General features: G+C 33.3%; 1 protein-coding gene across 3 annotated transcripts in view; it reads right to left on the bottom strand.

Moving 5' to 3' along the window:
• Positions 1-22,652, bottom strand: part of SPATA6 (spermatogenesis associated 6) — a 162,868-nt gene that overhangs the window by 59,856 nt on the left and 80,360 nt on the right. For all 3 annotated transcript variants that reach the window (XM_037827273.1, XM_037827274.1, XM_037827275.1), the window contains exons 6-9: positions 18,798-18,878; positions 14,375-14,668; positions 10,964-11,051; positions 4,650-4,690 (exon numbers count right to left, since the gene is read on the bottom strand). In XM_037827273.1, the coding sequence (XP_037683201.1) occupies positions 4,650-4,690; positions 10,964-11,051; positions 14,375-14,668; positions 18,798-18,878 (504 nt within the window). The remainder of the gene's footprint in view (positions 1-4,649; positions 4,691-10,963; positions 11,052-14,374; positions 14,669-18,797; positions 18,879-22,652) is intronic.

The raw sequence follows: 22,652 nt of genomic DNA, 5'->3' as shown, positions 1-22,652 counted from the left end.
CTGATAAATTAATGTGCTGGCCTTAACAGAAACCTAAAATATGATGCATTAGCTCAGTCAGGGACAAGCAGCAAAGAAACAGAAACTGCAGGAGAGAAAATTTAACATTCATTTAATGCTTTGGCAAAACATTTAATACAAAACTTTCAAGCTTATAGCTCCAGGAAAGTGGCTGGAAAGAACCAGAATAGTAGTGTGTTTGGACTTGTATTTATTTTTAACAAGGGATTTCAAGAAAGTGATAAAATCAGAAACAAACTGACTGGTTTGAGACAGAAATGAAAGGGTATATTTAGGAAGAGAATAATGTTGTTAACATTCTAGTTCATCTAAATTCACCAACAGTTTTAGTCTGGTAAGTAAAAAAAGCAGTGCTAGGTATAGAAGTCTACCTGAAACCAACCATATATTTCACATGCATTTCACATTTTTGCCTAAATTCCCATTCCACTAAGGTGGTTTCCTATTTCTTTTGAAGAGGTATAAAGACTCTCCAATGTTGAAAGTTCTCATAAAATTAATTTTCCCCCAAATATTTTAGGAATGATGGATAAGGAAGTGGAAGCAATGCTCATTTGAATGTCTAGCAGTGCTAGGAAGGAAAAAGATGTTATGATGGAGCTTATAGGGAGGTAGACTAAGGCTTTTTTTTTTTCTTTTTTTTTTTTGCAAAGAACTTTGCAGAGTCTCTTTTCTGCCATTTAAGATGGGGATAATAATTCCCGTTCAATTCAAAAGGCTGCATATAATCCAGTGGTATATAATCAATATTTAAAAAGCTTTATAATTGGAATCCATTATACAAATATGTTGATTTTATTATGTTCATGGTCATAAGAGATAGAGCCAGTAAAGAAATTAGAAATAGCAAAAGTAGGTATTAAGCTGTTAAGTAGGAAAAACAGAAGGAAAAGGAAAGTTGATGAATATTAACAGAAAGGTTGGAGTAGGGGTGAAGTTAATTGAGGGAATTCCATCCAATGGCTGGCTAGCATTTTCCTTGAAAAGGTGAGGATGAATATGAAGTCATATATGGAAAGTAAGAAGAAGGGGAATTGAGAGAGTTTAGACTCGGCTATAGAAGAAAGAAAATAAAATATTGCCAAGTAGTACTGAAGGTCAAATTGAAGATAGAAAGGGTATTTCTATAAGGTCCCAGGTAAAAATGGGCTCCAAAATTCTTTCCAGAAGCACTCTATATATCCACTCACTCATTCACATGACAATTAAACAGTGTCAGTGATTTTGCAACCCCCTTTTAAAAATCAAATATTTTGTACAGCCTTCTTCTATATCCTGAAGTGAAATGTCTAGGAAATATAACCTTCCTAGACACACACTTTCACACATAAAAAAACAAAAAAAAATACAAAAACCAATGTATTGTCTTAACTGTAGTATAAGGAGAAATTAAAGTAACTTATAATTCATACTTTAACATATAAGCAGACTATGCCAGAAAACGTACTGGATGCTTGCACTCAAGTAAGTTTGGGTTTAAAAGATGTAAAAAGATCAGAAGATTGTGTTTATGAAAACCAGGGAAATAAAAGAGCAGAGATCAGAAGCCATTTTGTATAAGAAAGCTAGGTTAATAAAAGAGCACAGATACACTTTATTATGGTGTACAAGTTTTAACAAGGCAAAGTAAAATCTTTATATGGCATATGTATTCCTATAAAATATGGTCTATGTTAAAACAGTGTAAAAATACTTTGTGTTTTTATGTACAAATAGAGTTAGGCTCTAAGTTCTAATAATTATAAACATGTTTTCCACTTACATAATATTCAGTGGAACAGCTAATATTCAGTGGGACATGAGATAATTCTTCATTATTTGGAATTGTCCCACACTTCAGAGAATATCTAGCATCCCTGTCCATTAAAGGGACACTTCCACTAAATGATTTTGATAACAAAATGCCCCCATAAATAATGAAAATGCCACCTAGAGGATGATACAATACCCACTGAGAATCAGTTCATTAAAATTCATTAAATGAATAAGTATACACAAGGTATAAGGAACTACCAATGGGAGAGGAGAAGCCAATGACTTAGAGTGGAGTAATGGTATAATAGAAAAGAAATGAACTAAAGAACACAGGTGTTTATGAGAACAGCTGATAACAAAGCATTCAGGGTGAAGAAAGTTAAGTTTGCTGAAAAGAACAGACAGGGACTGAAAAGCTAAAAATCTTAAAAATAGGAGAGCTGATATAATAGATACAGAGAAATAAAAAAGATAAATTTAGTAAGCTTGTTAAAAAGCCATTATCCTCAATATATATTCTACACACAAAGCCAAACCAGTAGTTTGTTTTCTCCCAGGGTAATGTACTTACTCCAAACTCTCAAGATTTTTTCATGTTGCTTTGCTTCTAAGGGTATTTTTTTTTCTCCTCTTGACTATGAAAAACATATTTCTTCAAAGAACTCGGGCAAGGTTCCACTTTTCTAGAAAATTTTCTGCAAGTACTCCCAGCTTCATTGTCTTCTCCTTTCAGGAATTCTATAGTGTTCCATTACTTGATTATTTACTAACCAATTACTATGTTCCTTTAAGAAAATAATCCTTTATTCTTCCCATAGAAAAAGAAAACAGTGCTCAACACTGAACATGTGTTTCTAAGAAAATCTACTTCTTGAATATTAAAATAATCCTGTGAGCTCACTTACAAATCACTGCCCCTCAAGGCAAGGGTGGATGACTAACCTTTACTTTAACCCTAAAAGTGAAGAATCCAGAGGTGGAAGTGGGAGGGAATTAAAGATGGGTGAAACTAGAGGGCTTTTTTTTTTACAGAATTCATTTGAAAAAGAAGACTAAAAATATAGACCTCTCCTTAAATGGACCAGCCAACTTACAGCTGAACTGTAGTTACCTTAGGATAAAAATTAGTGTCCTATAGACTTCACCCCTTTCTTTCCATTCTGTATTTATATATATTTGGTGTATTTGTTTTCTTTTAATCATCCACTCATTCAATACGTATATATTATGAATCCACACTGCACGGCAGACATCATTGCTAGGTATTAGCAATTATCAAGAAGCAAGTTTGATTAGGTCCTTGCCATCCTGGAGCAAGATTAGTAAAACAAGCAGACTTCAAACAAAGATATAAATTGTGGAGCAGGCTTTGAAGGAAATGTAAAAAGATAGGCTTGTCCCTTAGGTAGGGCAACTAAGGAAGCTGTCCTGACCCTATGTAGGACATGGAGCACTTTACCTTTTAACTTTGTATGCGTGGGTGTATGTGTTTGGGTAAATTTTTCATAATACGGTGGACCTGGAATAGGTGAATTATGTCAGGCCCACATACCTCTATGGACAACCTTAAACAAGTCACAACCCTATACAAACTCTATACAAGGGACAGCCCTATTCTTATAAGCACTATACTCAGTCTCAGAGATTCTCAAATGTCAATCCTTGAATAGGTAAGAGAGCTGCACAAGAATCATCTGGAAACTTGTTAAAAATAGAAATTTGTAGTCTCCATTCTTAGCACTTCAATTTAGTAGGCCTGGGATGAATTTTTATCAGGTTTCACCTGGATAATTTTGACACTCTGGTAGAACTGGACCTCTAGTCGAATGGTGCCTTGATCATTAACTGTTCATATTTCTTGTATCACACTCAAAGTAGGTCAAAGTACTACTGTTACTTAGTACCAGTAAACACTAAATTGTCTAAGTAAATAAACAAAGCTATCATGACTAAAGCCATGTTTTTGTTTTTCCAAGTATAGTGACAATTATTTTCAAGAAGCTTTCCCTTAGGCACAGAAAAGACAAACCATGAGGCAATTCTCAAAATGTAGGGCATGAACTGCCAGTGGTATGGTAGATACAGTATCCCAAATGGTTTTAAAGGATACAGAAGATTATTTTACATTGCACATGGATATGCACTAAATAATACTGCATTATACAAAAAAAAGTATTATCTTTTCAATTCTCTTTCAATCTTCTGCTTACTGCAAGAAGAAATCTTCAGCTGTATGTGTTTTACTCTCTCTATTGTTGCTTATATCACCTTTTTAACAAATAGGGAGTATGCTTCAGAGCCTTAGGCAAATAATAGTCCCTAGCCAGAATTTAGTAAAACTGATTTGTTTTCACTGATTTTTTAAGGCTAATAATCCATTTAAAGCATGTGACACTGATTTTTCATTCAGAATCATGAGAAAAATAAAGTGAATTTATTTTTTAAAAATAGCATAAATGATACATAGATATGGCCAAAATTATGAGATGGCTCTGTGAATGACTGAAGTCTGGAAACAACTTGAGATATTAAAAGCCAACAATCTTTCTCTCTCTCTCTCTCTCTCTCTCACACACACACACACACACACACACACACTCACACACACACACATAAAAACATATTTAATAATCTAAAATGAGCATTCAAAAGCCACAGAACTCTCGTTGGAAGACATGACAAGCCTATTCAACCACTTGATGAAATAACTAAATAATGACATTCCATGATACGAGGATTATTGTTTGTGTATTATCTTGAATAAACAAATATGATAATCCCTGTCTGACTATATATATGAGGAATGTACTAATGCTTCTAGGCTAAAATCCAGGACAATTATAATTCTGTAATTCATAAACTATTCTACATACCTTATAATCCTTGGATCGGTAGCAGCCAAGATGAGAATGATCTGAAAAAGGATGTACAAAAAATTAAAGTATAAATATTTCATGTCATAAAGAGGAAAATTTGTTTTCATCTTTGTTTTTCCTACTATCATTCATTCTGTTTCTACAATTGTAATTCATAAAGCAGTTTCAGAACTACCTTAAAATCCTTCAGTAATGCTACATAAACAAAGATAAGCCAACCTATTAAAAATCTGTATCAGTTCTTCAATAATTAAGTGACGTTAAAAATACTATTTTCTTTAGAATAGAAAATATCTGAATATAGAACAGAATCATTTTTAGTTAATAAACCAGTTTATGATAAAATATATTTTGTATATTTGGATTTGATATATATCATTAAACTACGTGTTCTTATCCTTGGAGTCCATGCTAGAATCAAATGGCTGTAATGAAAAGAGGACCAACTTTAGAGGGGGGTAGCACAATGTACATACTTTGTTGACAAATAAATCTGCATCCCAGTCCAGGCCCCACCACTTCCTGTATGACCTTTGGCAAATTAACTTTTCTAAGTCTCTGATTCCTCATCTGTATATGATGGGAATAATAATAGTACTTCTTTCATAATATTGTCTTAATGTTTACATAATTCACGTAAAGGCACTAAAATAAATGTTAACTATTCTTACTAACACACCATCAATGCCATTACTATCAAATTCTAAGTCAAACAAGCCTGGATTCAATTTCCTATTCTACCACTTATCAAATATATTGTCTTAGTCAATTTATATGTATTTTGTTCCTCATTTTATGAGTATGAAGATAATACTTACCTTACTTTAGTTAGAGTGAGGATTAGATTATACAAATTGTGAAAATCCCTACCATGGTATCTGTCACATAGTGGATTTTAAATCTATTTCTAAATCTCTCCCTAAGATAATAAATACCACACTGTACAGGCAGTTTGTTTGATATTACTCATTCCTCAAAGGAGTAACTATCAAGAACCAATTTTTAAGTGTCATAATTTCTGCTAAATTGATAGTCAAGCAAATCAGAACCATAATTTGCAATCCTACTTCCTCACTCATACATTCTGGTCAAAAGCATTCCAACATTCTATATTTTACCTTCCCAAATCACTTTGTCCAGAAAGAAAGAGTTACATGGATAGAAACCTAGGATAATCTTACTTTAGCTCCTTAAATGGCACATAGTATTGTTTTCCAGGTGTCCCAAACAACTCTAGAGGTCAGCTGAAATATTAATGTCTTTTACATAAGGCTAACTTCTCCATTTAATGTCAATAAGATTCCATTTGCTTTAATTGCTTTTCAAAATTCAAAAAAAAAATCCCAGCCCAATTCTTCTTATTCATGCATAAGTCTAATGTTCAACACAGCCACAAGTAGCAGAAGAAATAAAAGAATGATAGGGATATACCAAGCCTAATTCTCCAAATATGCTAGCATAATATTAAAAATTTCAATATGATAAAATGCTGGTGTGTCTTTCACTTTACACAAACCATTTTGAACTTTACCCTAATCCTACAGGTTTATAACTTTCTTTGATTTTTTACAAATCAGGACATGACTTTGAGGTTTCTCAATGTTCACATTTAGTCACCCTCACCCCAAAAAATTAGACACTAACTATATTCTAAGGCTAGGAGATAAAGGAGATAAAAGTCATGGCCATGGTTGTGAAGTACTTACAGTCTATTTCAGGTAAGTTATAAAAAGTTGAATAACAGTAGAAAAATGAATAGTCTAAAAGCCAGAATGGTACAGGTAATTTCTCAAAGTTGAAGACAATCAGGAAAAACTTCCTAAAGTAGGAAAGTGAGGTAGACCCTAAAGAATGGGTCACACTTAAGAAAAGTATGAAAAATAAAAAAAGGAAGAGCTAGGTCCAATCTTACATACATGATCTTGAACAACAAACTTTATTTCTTTAAACTTCAGTTTCCCTAATCTGTAAAATGGGGATATATAAAACTAAGCTTCATTAGGTTTCTGTAAGTAATTAACCAAGGCAATATAAGTACTTAGAATGGTGGCCAGCAGAAAACACAATCATTAAATATTAACTATTATTTGATTCCCCCAATAAACTCATAAAATAGGTAAGACTATTATTTCTAGTATATGTATCTCAGGAAGTTGACTTCCTAATGTGTTAACTAGTGACAGAACTGAGGTCTCTAATTAGCTCCGTCCTACTTCCACTAATATGATACTAGGAGATTTAGTTATTATAAAACAAAAGCGGGGGAGAATAAAAGTGTTCTTTAGTCTCAAAAATGGTATCAGATTATATATTTGTTAGCCAAATGGATGTGAGATATTCTCAAATATCAAATGCCAAGTGGTGACTAACAGTACTGGTTAAAAACAAAATGTGGCAATCATCAAAATGTTTCCTTAGCAACAATTTAATATAGAAACAAAGATACATTTTGTACTAAAGTCACCATTCACCCTGGGACTAGTCTGATAACTCGAGCTTCTACAACCTTCCTTTTTCCAGTGCTGACCCTCATCCACGGGCAGTTTCTTAAAAAGTTAAATATAAATTTACCATATGTCTCAGCAACTCCATTCCTAGGTATCTACAAAAGAGAAATGAAGACATCTATCCAGGCAGACTTCAATGGGAATGTTCACAGCAGCATTATTCATAACAAAGAGTGGAAACAATCCATATGTCCATCAAGTAGTAAATGGATAAACAAAATTTATGTCCCAACACACAATGTAATAATATTCAACAATAAAAAGAAAAAAACTGCTACATGTTACAAGGATGAACCTCAAAAACATGCTAAACAAAGAAATATGTAAAATACACACAAACTGTATGATTCCATTTACGTGAAAAATCCAAAAAGGCAAATCTACAGAAATACAAAGTAGATTAGTGAGTGGTTGCGTAGGGCTGGAGGTGGGAATACGGACTGACTGCAAATGGGTAGAGGGGACCTTTATAGAGTGCCGGAAATGCTCTAAAATTGAATAGTGGTAGCGATTTTGCAACAATGTAAATTTATTAAAATTTAAAAAGGCAAATTTTATGGCATGTAACATATCTCAATGAAACTAATAAAAACATTCACTAGAAAATAATGAGAAATGAAGGAGTTCAAAGGAATAATACTCTTTCAGCTGCTACCGATCTATAAGACAAGAAATGCAAAGGGAAGCACATATTAAATGAAAGATTAGACAAATATTTTTTAATAAGTATGTAGATGGTGGCTATATCCCATTTTATTCAGAAAACTTCAAGATTTTACCATTTGTAATTGTTTATTCAAGATATGACATAGTAGGATTGGAATGTTATTGCCAATTTATTTTATTTTACAACAGTAACATCAAAGAGATCAGTGGAAGCTAAAAAAATTACAATCTAATCTAGAAATAAAACCCATAAAAAAATCTTCAAACGAAGAGAATAACGGAAGTGTCCTCCAAGAAGGGAGACAGAGTCTAACATCTATTCCTAAATTCCTAAACAAATTTAAAAAGGGGCCAATATGATATCCATGATTCCATTTTAAAGTACACAGATAATTGGATTAAGGTTCTAAGCATTCTTGCAGTACAGGACACACTGAACTTTTTCAAAAAGTCTGCACAAATTAAAGTTAGAATCATATACTCTATAATTCCAGAAGGAGACAATGTGCTTAAAAAATTTCTTTAAAAAAAAAAACCAACTTGATAAAATTAGAAAAAGTAGTAGGAGAACACTAGGAAAGAAGGGGACCTAGGGCTAGAAAAGCTGGCTTCTAGAACTGAGCGTGGCCATTTGGTATCTCTGCAACAAGTCACTTATCCTGTCTAAACCTCTGCCATTTTTCTTTACCAAATATAGTTAATCCTTCTTCACATGATTATTATGAGCCTGCATGGGTCAGTGTCTGTGAAAATAGTACCCTATAAAAATATAAGTATTCACAGGCAAGATAATTTGACAAGAAAATTTTCAGGAAGAATTTCTATTAAAGTAAAATATGCACAAATGAAAATTTACTATGCCTTAAGAAACCTTACCATTAGAAATTCCCATGTGTATTTACATAGCTGTTGAGAACCCCAAACAGAACTGCTCAACTGTCAGTCAGGGAAAAAATACATAAAAGAATAGGGCCACCAGAATTAGAGAGATGAGAAAAGGAAAATTTTCTCTAACTAATAAATGTATAAGTCATGATGGAGTTTTTAAAAACCATTATTTGGTAATCACAGTAACAAATTGTTTCAGTCAAGAATCATCAATGCATGCTAAAATAGTCAAAGTTGAGGAATAACAGGATATTATATAGTCTTAAAGTATCTCCCCCTTAATTACAAAGAAAATAGCAACTTAATGATAACACCATCTTAACCAAGAGAGCAAAATTCATATAATCACAAGGAAAAATCAAACATACCCAAGTTGAGGGACATTCTATAAAATTACTGGTCTGTACTTTTCAAAATTATATCATGAAATACAAACAAAGACCAAGCAACGAGATAAGAGAAGAATAAAGAGACATGACAAGAAAACGCTATACATGATCTGAAATTTTCTTTTGCTATAAAAGATATTATTAAGACAATTGGAAAAATATGATTTACGTTTACAAATTAGTTATTATTATATCATTCTTGATTTCCTGCTTTTGAAAAATGTATTGCATAAGATAACATCTCTGTTTTTAGGAAATTCACACAGAAGTACTTAGGAGAAAAGGGGCATCATAACTACAACTGAGTTTTAAACAGGCCAAAAAAAATTTATACACAGACACATATGCAAGATAAAGAGGGGAAAGGAGAGAAGGAGAGACAAAGAGAGGGAGAAGGAAAAGAAAAAAAATTGGATACTGAGGGAATGGAATATAGGTATTTTTTTGTATTATTTCAACTCTTCTGTAAATCTGAAATTACGTCAAAAGAAAAAAAAGAAAAAAGCAATGCAATATTGAACTTTCTTACCATACCTCTACATAGACAGCTGACTGCCTTTGATTAAAATTTATGGAAAATTATAACAGTTCCGCTGCCAAATATATAACTGTAAAGAGAAATCTGACACTTAAGTGCATTCCAAAAAGTCTTCCAAAGAAACATCTATATTGAAGTTATTTTCCATCTGCTTTTTCCTAAAGCTTATTTCTCATGCCCATATATTTCTTCTAAGGGGGGAGATAAGAGTACAGCATGTTCCTAATTTCACATAATCTGCTAATATAGATACAAAAGACATATTGATTACCACATCTATCTCCTGATCAGTGTTAAAAAAGCAAATTAGATGAGCATGGACTGTGCATGTTCTCTCTTAGAAAAGAAGGTTGCATTTCCTCCCATTTCAAAAAAATGAGATTATACACTACAGTTTTGTCAGAGCCCACTACAAATTCCAATTCAAGAAACAAAAGGAATTTTTATTCAACTCTATCTCATTTTTGTTCCTCTTTCTCTAGGAAAATAAAGACTTCTTGTGACTAGTTGGTGAACTAACTAACCAATGTCTACAGTTATTTACTCTGAAATATCCTTAATTACACAATACATTTAACCTTCACAAAAATCATCTTGATGTTGAACCAAAACAACTTACCTAACCGTAAGAAGCAGGGATAAGGATAAAAAAATATTCTTATAAATTAAACCTAATGGACATTATCTTGCCAGAAATATAAATATAAATAATAATAATAATAATATAAATTATAGTTATGATAGCTGATATTTGTTAATCATCTTATGTGCGAGGGCATTTTACATGCATTACCATGTTATCTTCAAACTTTAATAAATAAGCTGATTATAAAAGTAGTTAAAATGACTTGTTCAACAATGCCCAGTTTATAAATAAGTGGCCAGTATTCAAATATTTGTCACAAGGTATGCCCAAATCCTGTAATCCTGAATTCTTTTTACTGTGGTGTTTCCCAAAGTCTGCTAAACAGAACTAGTTAATAGATATCAAGATTAGAAAATGGTTCCAGGATCAAATAGGCTTAAAAAATGTTGAGCAAAATAAAATTAATCAAATTTGTTTTACTAGAAGTATCACAGTCTTTAATATACTGATAAGTATTCTGAATCTCAAAGAGGGAGATGCTTTACAAGCAGCACAGATATTCTATTATTTTTAGAGAGTACATGTATAGGGATATCTTGAAAGTTGTAAAATGTTATACTATACGATGCTATCTAATAATATAGTAAAAGTTGTTTTTGTTCACCAGTGTTCCAAGTTAATGGCTTGATGTGGCCAAGGCCATAAAAGCAATGAAGACATGATAATTTCTAGCTTACCATTGTGCATCCTGGACCATCCATCTCTTTCACAATCTCTGCCAGAAGATCCAAATAAAGCTTCGGTCCTGGGACTTGGGGGATCAACCTAGAGGAAACAATTTCTGTTAAAAGAATTTAAATGTTCCCGCTCTTTCAATCTCATGGCATCAAGAAAGCAACAGAGTGCAAAGACCACATATCATCAGCTTAATGTAACAATGCCTACATGGGTCAGCCACATAGCTTGGGCAAGTATTGTCCTGCTCATTTTTAAGTAAATTTAAAATTAAACTCTAGAACTTCTATATTATGTATCTGTACCTGCTTCAAAACAGATTTCCAGTCAAAATGTCCATTACCATAGTGCATTGCTTGTTTTTCATTAAAAAAAAAAAAGAACAATTTACTTTGCCATGGTCAAAAAGCAAGCTTAACTATTTGCTACTTCTCTTCATAGCATGGAGATTTTGAATTAAAAAACAGTATCTTTACATGGTTGCACTCAGAGCACAGCATGCTGAGGGTTTTATAGCTTGAAGATAATAACACTTAACCAAGATTTATAAGCAAAAATTAAAACAGTCAGAGCGATACAAATATATGTAAAAAGAATATCTGTATTCATCAAAATTTTAAAATTTTGTGCTTGAAAGGACACTACAAAGAGAATGAAAAGATAATTCACAGAATGGGAAAAAAATATTTCCAAATCATATATCTTAAAAGGGTTGGTATCCAGAATATATAGAGAACCCTTACAACCCAAAAAGATAAAGACAACTCAAAAAATGTACAAAGTACCTGAATAACCATTTCTACAAAGAAGATATACAAATTGCCAACAAGCACATCAAAAGATGCTTAACATCTTAGTCATTAGGGAAGTGCATATCAAAACCAAATGAGATACCACTTCATAACCACTAGGATGGCTATAAAAATAAGTAAATAAGTAAATAACTGCAGAAAATAACAAGTGTTGACCAGGACGTGGTGAAAATGGAACCCTCATGCACTGCTGGAAGGAATGTGAAATGGTGTAGCCACTGTAGAAAACAGTTTGGCAATTCCTCAATAAATTAAACATATAATTATCTTATAACCCAGCAATTCAAATTCTAGGTATATACCCAAATTCTAAAAATATATCCAAAAGAATTCAAAACAGGTGTTAAACCAATAACGTGTACGTGAATGTTCATATCAGTGCTATTCACAATAGCCAAAAGATGGAACCAAGCCCAAATATCCATCAACTGATGAATGGATAAACAAAATATGGTATAACCATAAAATGCAATACTATTTACCCATAAAAAGGAATAAATACTGATATATATGACAAGATGGATAAACCTTGAAAACATTTGCTATGTGAAGGAAAACAGTCAAAAATGACCATATATTGTATGATTTCATTTATATGAAATATCCAGAATATGCAAATCCATTGATTAAGTGGATTAGTGATTGCCAAGGGCTGGGGGTAGGAGTGAATGGAATGTGAATACTATTAATGAGTAGGGGTTTCCTTTTGGGGTGATGAAAAGAATTCTGGAACTAGATAGTGATTATGGTAGCACAACACTATTCTGCATAAAAGGAAAAGAAAAGAGACTTCTGCCTAACTCTTCTAGGACACTTGTGCCAGCTTGTTTGGAAGCAAACCAGTTGATTTCTTGAAATGTTTCTTATTTTTTAAGATTACTTTTCATACTATGTAAAACTAGAATGTCTTTTATAAAAGCGTTACCTTTTAGGATATGAATGTATCAAGTTAAAATTTTGTTTATTGATTTGTTTAGTGATTTTAAAAATTATGGCTGGTTGTGGGAAAAAATCTATGTCTACAAATACATTTGGAAAAATTCAGTTTCTTATACAGTAAAGTAAGCAATTTTCTAACTACAGACTTAGAAGTATGTATTTCTGTTCATTAAAAAGCTGGGGGAAAAACATTTAGAGAGTTGAATGTTTATACCAAAGAAATTAGAGTTATTCCATTTGGAATACTGACATGAAAAATAACAAAATAAACATTTGAGAGTAGTTATCTTCCTAAACAATATTTATGTGACTAACCCTCAAAATATTCATGGTTATCATTATACATAGACGTTTTAATTAAAAGCTACTATTCTTTCAAATTGAAGTTTAGTATGTTCTTTTCAATTTAATTTGTAATTTCAGGCAGACATAATATTAAAAACATTCTAAAACTACCATCAAACAAGCAAGTAAACATTATCTGGCTATTGTTCAAATTAAAAAAATGTGGCCAAAACCTGAAGTCAAATTCTATAGAAATAAGACAAATGCAGTCACAATAATCTCAATAAAGTATGAGCATTTAAAAGTACCCATTACACTTTAAATTTTCATTTTTACAATTTAGTTTAAAAGAATAAAGGATTCATAGTCAAAATATAAAGAGGGAATGAAATATTGCTTAAAACACATCTAAAATTTTTTAACAGGTATCACAAAGAAGAATCTGAACTCTAAGATGATACACGTTCAAAAAGCTATTAGACCACCAAAGGAGCATATCTGCATGTTGGAAAAAACAACCTAGAAACATTAAGTCAGAAATTGTTTTACAGATATTCAAAAAGCTTTTGCTTCTATAGGCACTTGAATCTTGGGGTCATTTGCTAAACTTAATATTATTTTAAATTAATTTGCAAGCTTTTGTTAAAGAACATAAACAAATTGATTTTAAGGCAAAAATACTTTATAAAAATTCAAGGAACTAGGTAGAGTCTGAGAAAGTCTTTCAGTAAATATTCTGATTATGGACTCTTACATTTACCAAAAGTCTATTTGACTATCATATGGAAACAATCTCTAAACTTACCTGTATTAAAAGCAGGCTACTGTGTAGAAAGATTAGAACTATGCTACACTTAAATTAACTCTTTACTTTCAAAGGCCTTCCCATCGCCAAAAAAAAAAAAAAGATTCGCTTCAAAGATCCATCATAAAAGCTTATCCAACAGACATAATTTCAAAGGAGATACTTTCCATGATAATTTTTTAAAAGGAGGATGGGGAGTGGGAATTCTTCCTTTTCATAAAGAACACTAGGATCCTCTTTTAAAACCCTACTTCTGATATTTTAGTTCTAATGCCAATTATATCCAAGTTCAATTTGTAGAGTTATTACACTGTCCACTCTATAATGAGAGGAAATGGGTACTTAGAGGATTTAAACATGGTGCTAATAATGGAGCTTGATCTCCAGTTTTTAAACTGACAAGAATGTTCTTTGAGTCTAAGTTAATTTTCCATTTTAGATTAGTAGGCTAACAGACAATTCAGGAAAGAAAATTAATATAAGCTAGTAGTTGAAAGAAGTTTCAAAATAATATTTAGTGGAAGAACAGATATGATTCAGTTTCAAATGGAAACACTTAAGAGAACACATACATGTCTAATCACAAATGGAGGTTTATCTGTTTCTTTTTTGAATTCATATGGTCCCAAATTTAAATGGGCTAGCCGCCGCCTGGTGTCTTCAGATAGCTCACACATCCGTCTTTTTGTGTAGGGAGATGGAGAGTGTGATTTTGAAGAAATTGTAGGCTGTTCGTAGTTTTTTGAATTTATGCAGTACTTATTTCTCTCAGGTGACTTGGATTTTTTCTTTTGTGATCTTAATGTTCTGCTTTGCAGTCTGCCGTGTGATTTTTCAACTGGAGTCGAATGGTATAGAAATTTATCCTGAACAACAACAAAAATTAATTTGAGAAAAAGATACATATTTTTAAATCCACAAATAGAAAAATTTTAAAAGTAACTAAGACATTACACCAAAACATTTCCATTGTTCCAAATACAAACTCTGTATATTTTAAGCCTTGTTTCCCTAGGCCTTATTTCCACTCCATCCCCTGGTAACCTATATTCGAAATTCTGACTCTATGAGTTTGTTTATTCTAATTATTTCATATCAGTGAGATCATACAATATTTATCCTTTTGTGTCTGCCTTATGTCACTCAACATGTCTTCATGGTAGCCCAACACTGTGAACATAATTCATAGCACTGAAATATGTTATAGACCTTAATGGCTGGTACTCTATCTTCTAGTAAAACTGGTTAGCAGTCTAAAATTTTTGAAGTTAAAAAAAAAAATTTATATTCCTAATTTTATTGTGTTATTGGGATAACATTTTATTCAAAGTTAGATTATGAGTAAAAAATATAAGATCTCTTTATACATAACTTAGAATTAGAAGAAGCCTTTCAATATTAGAGAAAATGGGCCTTGTGAATCCCTGAATGTACTCCTAACTTTAATCACTTAAAAAAAACCCACCAGTCTCACCTACCCCTCTCTAGTTTCCCAAACTCCCATCCCCATTTGCTAAGGGAATTTATTCCAAGAAAATAAAATATAAGTATGAAACAAAAGGGAGAAGAACTACATATTTTTAAAATAGATAACCAGGAGATAAAACATATTTTCCTAACTGTAACAATAAGTCCATGAGTTTCATACCGACCAGCAGCATCAGATTATTTTATCATCTTTCTTCTCCTTTAGCTCTTGATATGCTTCTGGACCTTCTGCCACCTTATTCAATGACTTTAACAAGTAGTTCAAATTTTTCCTCTCTCCCTTATCCCATTTCATCCACCTCTGTGACATCACACTGACTCACAAAAGCAAGGAATGTTAGCAACAGAAAGGATCTTTGAGGTTAACTAAAATATTCAAGCAATGAATCTAAGACCTTAGACTTAAGAGTTCCTATTTCCTACCTTTAATTATCTTTTTCTACTTCATCTTAGATGTCATCATTATGCAGATCTATTTCACCTCAAACTCTGAAAAATCTGACTCACCACAACCTCCTTGCCTCAACATTTCTTTTATTCTCACTGAATCTGTTACTTTCCTCAACATACTTCTTTTACTCTCACTGAATGTTACTTGCTCTCCTCACATCCTAAATCCCTAGACCTCTTTTCCCCCATCCTTCACACATTTCTCTTATCTCTAGATTCAGCTGAACTCATAATCATCCATTTCAGCATTGTTGTAAACTTCCTTCTCACATACCCACCTCTGATAATACAAAATGTTAAGGAACTAACCTTGTTATCTTTCCCCATTGCAGACTTGAACTGCTGTACATTACTATAGTAAGTCATAAACTGTGCAGTATCTACTACAATTGCATGTTGTCTAACCCAACTCAATCCTCAATGCATCCTTGTTAATGCCCAATTAAACTTAAAATAATGGCTGTAGTATACTGTTTACAAAATGGTTGCTATAATTTCCCTTCCTGTTTCCACATCTCCTACAATGAGTTTCCCCTCCAAAATGGGTCTAGGCTTGACCATGTGATTTGCCTTGGCCAAGAAGACAGTAGCATATTTGGCACAAGCAGAGACTTAAAAATGCTTGCCCTCTCTTACTCTGGAGACCTTTCTGCCACCATGTGAATGCACCCAAATCAGCCTGCTACATGATGAGAGTCTTGGAGACATTGCACCAGCTGAAATCAAGCTAATGGCCAGAAATACAATCCCACCTCCCGCAACCAAGAAGCTTACCAACTGCCAGACCTGTCAGTGAAGCCATCCTAGATCATTCAGGCCCAGTCTAGCCACTCCAGACCAAAGAACCACCCAGACAATCCACAGAACTGAGACACATTTACTGTTCTAAGTCACTAAGTTCAAGCATGGTTTGTAACACAGTAAAAGCTACCTGACACAGCACTTTAACAAATTAATGTTAGTAACATCTACTATTGCTATTTATTTAATTATAAATTCCATTTTACAGTATGCAAACATAATTGATTTGAAAAGCAAACAAGTTTTATTACAGGAAATCGCAAAAATATGGTTAAATTTTTAGCCCACTCAATTGGTGACAAAATATCCTAGCTTAAAAGTGCCAAAAGGAATAAAGATCATCATAGGTATTTGTAAACCTGAACAATTTTATAAAGTTTATTTCAATCACTCCTCTCAAAAATAAAAATATTTTGTTTTATTCTTAAATTTGAACCTGAAAATGCTGCTTTATAGCCATTATAATTTTAATTCTAACTAATATTCACTAGGGAAAAGGTGATTTATCTGCTTCTCAAATAAGGTCAAGAACTGTTTAACATTCAGAATTTTAATGTAAAATATGCACTTTGCTGGGCCTACTAGATAACATTTTCTACCTTATACTTCAGCTATTGTCTTCTATCCCTCCCCAAATTATCTTAATTTTAAAAAGTAATAAAAATAACCTCATCCAACTAGACATCCTGCTTATAAAAATAACAGCCACAAAATTCACTGATTTTATATGATATATATGCCAGGCACTTTGCAGATATTCTTTCATTTAATCTTCACAATAGCTTTATGAGGTAATAACAATTATTACATCAGTTTTACAGATGAAGAACCTGAGGCTAAGAAATTTAAAAACTTGCCCAGTCATACTGTAAGTAGCAGAGACAGAATTTGAACCTATCTGATTCTAAAGCTGATTCTGATTTTGTAACCACTATTTGACCCCAAAGCCTATACTCCTACATCTCTGTTCAATAAACAGCAAAGGCAAACACTGAAATACCAAGTTTAAAGAGAGAAGTGGAGGAGTCTTGCCAACATTTTACATAGGAAAATGTTAGTACCTAAGTACAATGAAACTACTAATGGGGTAACAGATTTACATTTATAAAGGGCTCTTTCATCAAGCTGTGCACTTAAGAATGTGTGCACTTTCCTCTATGTATGCTACACTTCAGATAAAAAGATAAGAACAAAAAAGGACTTCACCCATCCATTAAAAGGGCCTACTTCAAGTGTGGAGGGAAAAAAATGTCTAGGTCCAGGCAAAACATTCGCTAACAATTTACAAATGTTTACAAGCGCACATCTCAAAAACAAGTAACATATCCTCATTTGGCAGGCATAGTTTTTTAGATGTCTCAAAAGCTGTGTTTCAGCTTGCATTTAAAAGATAAATAACTACAGCCTGACCATGAAATACCAAACATCTTGCTAAACAAAGTAAGAATGATCCCTTCAATAATGCTGTAACTATATTTTACCTTTCTTGGCTTAAGTCACGGTTATCATCCTCAGCAAATTTACTCTAAAGTTGATACAGCAGTAACTTAACACTGCACTTCATCCATGATAAGACCATGTCTGGCATTTTGGGCTGGCCAGGCCTTACATATTACTGACTTCATCACAGAGAGGTCACAATGCAATTGTACATGAGTGACACCTAGACATTATACACCTATGGCCAAAGTAGCCAGGTGATCCTGGTAACTCAGTAAGAACTGAATATTAGATCTAGATATCTCAGTTGAAAACAGGCAGTTTTCACAAACATAAAGATACTAAATCTGGAGTTTCCAAGCTTCCCTTGATCTCACAGTACCAGTATGGCCACAAAACCAAGCACCAATCTCTTAAGGAACTAGAGACAATCAAGAAACTAAATTCACTAAACTCCAATACATTACATTTGCTAAAAATGTATGTTTTGTACGCAGTAAACTTTAACTTCCGTAAGATTTATAGAAACCTCCAATCTGGCAGCCTGATTTCTTTGCATAAAAAAGTCCATGAAGTAGGAAAAATAATACGGCACCCCCATCATGTACCAAGCTTTTCATTCTCACATTTTTTAAAGATGTAACCAAACTGTTAAATACCTATGACAGTCATTTTAAGATTGGCAAAAAAAAAAAAAAAAAAAAAAAAAAAAAAAAAAATTGAAAAGAGCTACAGACAAAATAGGACAATGCTTGCTAAAAAGACATAAACAAGAACAAATAAATTAAACCATTAACTACTTTAAATAATTTTAACCTGAGTGCGGCACTTCCTTGAACTTATCAGACATTCAGTAATCACTGAGGTTGTAGAAAATTCCAGCTTTGGAGCAATTCCCTGAGGAGGAAAAAGAGGACATTATTAGATTCCTCCATTTAGTGAGATAATTACTAGTAATGAAAACGAGACCTAAAGTCACAAACACTTGCCTAAGTTCAACTGTGTGGTGTGTTAGTTCTCATTATTAAAGAGAAAGTCGAAATAGTAATGTTAAATGTTAGCAAGAAACAGTTTTATTGCTGATGATTCACTTCTGGATGACTATATTACTTTTAAGGAATAATTAATAGGTTAGTTTTCATTTTCAAGAATTTCCCTGTCAAATTTTTCTTAAGATGTTTAACCTATCCTATTATTATAACCATAAAAATATGAACATATTAATGGGTTTCTACTCTGTTCATTTTTACAACTTATGATATATGTAATTACATAATCAAGAAATACTTTGGAAAACCTCATGTATAAAAAAAAACCAAAACACACAGCTCCAAGGTATGCAGTTCCTGAAAACAGAGGAGAAACGGGTCTCTATCAATTCTTCCAACATTCTCCCCATAATGTAGCTTATATTCAGATGCATGAAAAAATCAGGTTTCCATTTATAGCAACATTTCAGTCAGCAATTTAAATGCTATTTTGAGATAAGAGAATACAGACAGCAAAGTTCAAGGGATAGTCACAAACTCCTTGAGAAAATATTTAGAGCACACAAATTATGCATTCACTGAAACACATCATCTGTACCCAGTAGGGCTTCACTGTAATGTAGTAGAAGCCAGACATTCACCAAAGGTGCCTACATTGGCCTCTATCAACCCAGCCTTTGACCTACAAACACCTTACAAAAAAATAAATCTTCTGAGTTGTCCAAGAATTGATTGTACTATTGTTTTTCTGCAAACATGTCTTTTATTAAGTTTACTATGCCCGTGTGTTAGCTATCTATTGCTGTATAACATTTTATCCCAAAATTTAGCAGCTTAATACAGAAGTAAACATTTATTATTTCATATAGTTTCAATGAATCAGAAACCTTGGAGAGGCTTAGCTGGGTGATTCTGGTTCAGGGACTCTCATGACATTGCAGTTGAGATGTCAGTTAGGGCTATAGTCATCAGATGTTAGACTGGGGCTGAAGAATCCACTTCCCAAGAAGGCTCATTCACATGGCTATTGGCTGGAGACCTCAGTTGCTTGCTAGCTGTTGGCAAGAGGAGTTATATTCTCATCACCAGAACCTCTCCATACGACTGCTTGTATGTATCTATGATAAGGCAACTAATTCCCCCAAGGTGAATGATCCAGGAGCAAAGCAAGGAGAGAGCCAAAATGTATTAAGGATAGCCCATACTCAAGGAGAAGGGGGCTAGGCTACCTTTTTAATGGAGAAGTATAAAAAAATTTGCAGATGTGTTTTCAAAGCACCAAATTCCATCCTCTGATGACAAATTAGTTACATTCAGATTGAAATCAAGAATTTTGACTTCTAAATCAAATCCAAGTAAAGATAAGGCTCCTCAGGTTTAGTTCATTAAGTGCAGCTCCTAGAAGACCTATGAACTAAAGAGACAAGTTATCTGCCCCACACATACCCAATGTACACTTGTGAGACAGGTACAGGACAATCTCGACAAACATTACTGTTCATAAATGAAGAAAATAGGAGGCACACAAGAATCACAGGTTCACAGCACTTCTGAAATCAAGCCAGGAATATGCTGGAAGTTCCTTGATTAAGACGTCGTCCTACTCCTGCACAGAAATGACTATCCATGGTTCTTGGCTCCACCCCCTGTGTACTTGGTTTGGCCCTTTGAATCATCATTCCTTTGCAATAAGACATAGACTATGTGTGGAGATGCATAGTGTTTTGAGCCCTGGGTCTGGTCAATAGAATTTTGGGGATCCAAAAGCCTTTTCATTGTGTAATGTCTCTCTCCACTTCAGATCAAGTTGGAAGTATTTCTACCAATATGATTTGCTTAAAAAACTTTTTTGCATCTCATGTGAATTCTGAGTTTACTTCTTTAGACAAAAGCCACATCCTTCTCTATATTGGGCTTCTGCTGAGATTGCTGGAGGAAAATGTCTTTAAAGTCTTAGAAACTCTATGTTTGAGTAAATGATTTTCTGAAACACCATCTTGGATTCTTCTACAGTTACACCCTTGGTTTCAGCTTTGGAACACAATTTCCTGAAAGTGCCCTGGAATGACCTTTGCTCACAAGTCATTTCTTAATTTTAGTATTATTTGATACCTGCAGAGGCTAGGAGTCCTCAAAACCAACAGGTTCCGACTCCTTTCTTTCTTTTTTTTTTTCTTTTGACTCAGCATTTTAATTCTAGAAATTTATCCAAAGGAAACAATATGAAAGAACAGATATTCAAGGATAAAAATATATGTATTTTTTAACATAGACAATATTTTTATGAAAAACAATATTTTTCAAAACAGTAAAAATTAGTGAGAAGATGTTACTGATTTACATTTAATGTCTTGGATAGTTAGATTCTCAAATCAGCTTTTTTTACCCTATTTTTTATTAAGATTTATTCACATATCATACAATCATTCAAAGTATATAATCCATTGATCACATTACCATCATATAGTTGTTCATTCATCACCCCGATCTATTTTTTTTTTTTTAACATTTTCCTTGTACCAGAAAAAGTGAAAACAAGAATAAAAAGTTAGGAGTAAAAACGGAACACCCAAATTGTCTCCCCCCATGCCCTACTTTTCCTTTAGTTTTTTTTTTTTTTTTTTGCCCACATTTTTCTACTCATCCATCCATATACTGGATAAAGGGGCGTGTGATCCACATGGCTTTCACAATCACATTTTCACCCCTTGTAAGCTCTGTTGTTATACAGTCGTCAAGATTCAAGGTTACAGGGTTGTAGTTTGATAGCTTCACATATTTACTACTAGCTATTCCAATTCATTAAAACCTAAAAAGAATTATCTATATTGTGCATAAGAATGTCCACCAGAGTGACTTCTTGGCTCCTTTTGGAATCTCTCAGCCACTGAAACTTTCATTTCATTTCACATCCCCCTTTTGGTCAAGATGTTCTCTATTCCACGATGCCGGGTCTAGATTCCTCCCTGGGAGTCATAGTCCATGTTGCAAGGGAGATTTACACCCCTGGGTGTCAGATCCCATGTAGGGGGGAGGGAAGTTATTTCACCTGCCAAGTTGGCTTAGCTAGAGAGAGAGGGCCACATATGAGCAACAAAGAGGCACTCGGGAGACTCTTAGGCACAATTATAAGCATGCCTCTCCTCTCCTTTGTGGCAAGAGGCTTCCCAAGTGCAGGTCCCATGATAGAGGATTCGGAACATCAAACCGCCAGTCCTCAATGTTTGTGAGTACATCTGCAATCATCCAGGTGGGGAAGCCCAACACCTCTGCAATTTCCTCTAGCTCCTCGGGGGGGGGGGGGGGGCTATGCATATTTTCTTCACTTTTTTTTAAATTATTAACTATATCAAAAAAATTTAAAAACCATACAATAAAAAAAATTTCAAGCAAACCAAAACAAGGGAATAAGAAAAAGACACCTAACCTAAAATAACTACATTGCATCCAACATGTTCCTACTCTACCCCAAGAAAATATAGACTATAACCTAGCAAAGGAATAAGACAGACAGATAACCTAAGATAACATTTCTGTGAACTTGTTCCTGCCATACCCACCAGAAATTAACAAACCATAGTCATTCCTGGGCATTCCCAGAACATTAAATTTACCCATGATAATTTATCTGTTCTTATTAGATTATCATTCCTCCTTCACTAATTGCTATCTATCGCTAGGT

Source organism: Choloepus didactylus, chromosome 2 (genome assembly GCF_015220235.1).
Source record: "Choloepus didactylus isolate mChoDid1 chromosome 2, mChoDid1.pri, whole genome shotgun sequence".
In the NCBI taxonomy this organism is placed as follows: domain Eukaryota; kingdom Metazoa; phylum Chordata; class Mammalia; order Pilosa; family Megalonychidae; genus Choloepus; species Choloepus didactylus.
This window is presented reverse-complemented; position numbering and strand designations above follow the sequence as displayed.